General features: G+C 33.8%; 1 protein-coding gene across 1 annotated transcript in view; it reads left to right on the forward strand.

Moving 5' to 3' along the window:
* Positions 1-2,500, forward strand: part of LOC119596419 (gamma-tubulin complex component 4-like) — a 9,178-nt gene that overhangs the window by 4,909 nt on the left and 1,769 nt on the right. The window contains exons 3-9 of the mRNA XM_037945667.1: positions 1-132; positions 392-486; positions 680-833; positions 1,128-1,275; positions 1,415-1,575; positions 1,858-2,002; positions 2,264-2,386. The exon at positions 1-132 is cut by the window's left edge and continues 65 nt beyond it. Of these exons, the coding sequence (XP_037801595.1) occupies positions 1-132; positions 392-486; positions 680-833; positions 1,128-1,275; positions 1,415-1,575; positions 1,858-2,002; positions 2,264-2,386 (958 nt within the window). The remainder of the gene's footprint in view (positions 133-391; positions 487-679; positions 834-1,127; positions 1,276-1,414; positions 1,576-1,857; positions 2,003-2,263; positions 2,387-2,500) is intronic.

The following is a 2,500-nucleotide window of genomic DNA, read 5'->3' on the forward strand; positions in this document are numbered from 1 at the left end:
GAGTATCACTCAGCAGTTGTGGAGCTCGAGCTGAAGTTAATGAATGACCCCCAGTTACCACTCAGTCAGCTGTTATTGGCTCTGCAGCCATTAGCTCCTCTGGTTGCTGCCGTTTCTACTCTTGTGACAGAGGTAGGTTCTGACGCTGGTCTTGTGAATCATCTGAGTTTTGTCAAAATGAGACAAACTAGGAATGAGATTTATGCAGATTGCTTTCTGTTTTGATTTTTGGACTTTGGTTTTGTAGAAACATGCAGAGGTAATTGATGAATAAGATTGTAGAAATAATGATAATCAATCAGTCCAGTGTTATTCAATAAGAAACTTAAGTAGAAATGATTAATGTTTTTTATTAGGCAAGTTTCATTATATTTTTATTTCTTAAATGCAGATTGAAAACAAGAAAGTTCGCGGGTGCATGATCCTTGAGGTTTTGCACAAACACACAGCAAATTCAGTGGCTTATATAAAGGAGGTGTTGATGAGGTTTGCATTTTCCCCTTGTTTGGCTACTTGAAAAAAAAACTTGCTGGCAATGGAATGAATACGAAGTTGCAGTGTATAAAATATAAAAAATATATTTTCTTAGTGTCTTATAAGGTAGATTTTTTGTAGCAGTAATCATCTTTGCTCTTGTCATTCTTGTCAGATTACTAATGTTAAACTGTATTTTCTGCAGAGTGGAACAAGCAGTTCATTCTGTTTTGTATGATCAGCTGACACACTGGCTTTTGTATGGACAATTGCTAGATCCTCACAATGAATTGTTTATACATACTTCTAAGGCAGAGTCTAGTGATAAAGCTGATCAGACACCAGATGTGGAAGGTTTGGTGAGTACAATTAACTCGTAATCTTGTTCATAACAGATTGTATTTTTTTTTTATATGATTATCTTATTCCATTTTGTGATTGTCTGAGTTTCAAGGAAAGACAGTAATAATTTAATATTGAAAATAAAGTATTATTATGGGTAAGATAAATAAACAATTAGAACAATTTACTTCAATAATAGCCTATAGTTACTATATAAAATATTATGAGAAATAGTCCAGGTAATAAATAGTAGCTTCATAATAGAAATATTATCTCTAAATATTTAAATATGTATCTCTAAATGTTGTCAGAGCTTGGAGGAAAATGAAGACGTGATTCAAAAGACAGAATGCAAGTTGCGGTTGGAAATGCTGCCCAATCACATTCCTCTTCTTGTGGCAGAGAAGATTTTATTTATTGGTGAATCCATTCTAATTTTTGAAAGAGAAGGAAAAAATGGTAAGCCACCAAGATAAAGGTGTTGACTTTCTGTATACAGTGTTGTTTGTTTAAAGTTTTCACAGTGTATGTAGTACTGGCTTATAAGAGTTTTTCTTTAGGGACATAATGTAATACCAGAACATCTCTATTTTTCCAGGCAGTGTGGATGCATCGTCGGTATCGTCTCTCTGCGGTTTGGTCCTCAAGAGTAGGGAGGAGGAATTTTTGCAGCTGATACAAAGTTTAGCAAATACTCCAACCTTTTCCATCATTCAGTTTAGCCAAGTTATTGAAACTATTAGGCATTGTGTGTCTCAGGTAAGCTGAAGTCATTTTATTTGATAGATTAACTATTGGCTTACCAAGTTTCAAGTCTGAAAACAGTAACTTATATACAAGTAATTTATTATATCTGCTTCCAAGATATTGAAATTTGATGTAAGATGCTTGGTTAGCTCCAAAAAATACAAAATGAATATAAACTTAAATGTAATGCCTCATAATGAACCCATGTATTTTCGTCACATATGTTTTTAGTTAATACAAGGAAAGACCCTTTTGAAAAATCTAAAAAATTGAAAAATACGCATATTCTTGCAGCAACTTTGGACTCTAGTTCTGGAAGCAGGACTGGTGGCAGAACTGGCAGACCTAAAAGCGGTGTTCCTCCTTGGCCGAGGTGAACTGTACCAAACGTTAATCCCCGCAATAACACCTTTCTTTCATAACAATTCTGTTGCTACCAGTAAGTGTTTCGTTAGTTTTATTTATTGTGTCAAAGTAGTTTGATTCATTGGAGTTTGGGTTTTGATGCTTTTCCATGTGAGATATTGATGTATGTATGAGTAAATATTTTTTAACAATTGTTTATTAGGAAAGAATTTAATATACATTGTTTTAATATTTTCTATCACTGTTTTGACTTCTTCCTCTTTCTTTTTTATACAGTTTTTTGTATACATTTAGTATGAAATTACATATATCAATGAACCAATCACATTTCTAGATGTGGATGGGCTGTTCCAGTTAGCAGGTCAACAAGTGCTTCTAGAGGAAGGAATGTTAGAAAAGTTCACCCTCTCTCTAAAGCCACAGTCACCGAAATCAGCCCCAGCCAGTATTCAGCAAGGTAAGAAAGAAAGAAAAATTTTTATCTTTGTTAAAGTTGGTTACCGTTAATCTGTAATTGTGATAGGTGACTGAGTGAGTGTTTTTTTTCCCCATTCATTCTTTCATTTATTCA

The sequence above is a fragment of the Penaeus monodon genome, chromosome 37 (assembly GCF_015228065.2).
Source record: "Penaeus monodon isolate SGIC_2016 chromosome 37, NSTDA_Pmon_1, whole genome shotgun sequence".
Lineage (NCBI taxonomy): Eukaryota > Metazoa > Arthropoda > Malacostraca > Decapoda > Penaeidae > Penaeus > Penaeus monodon.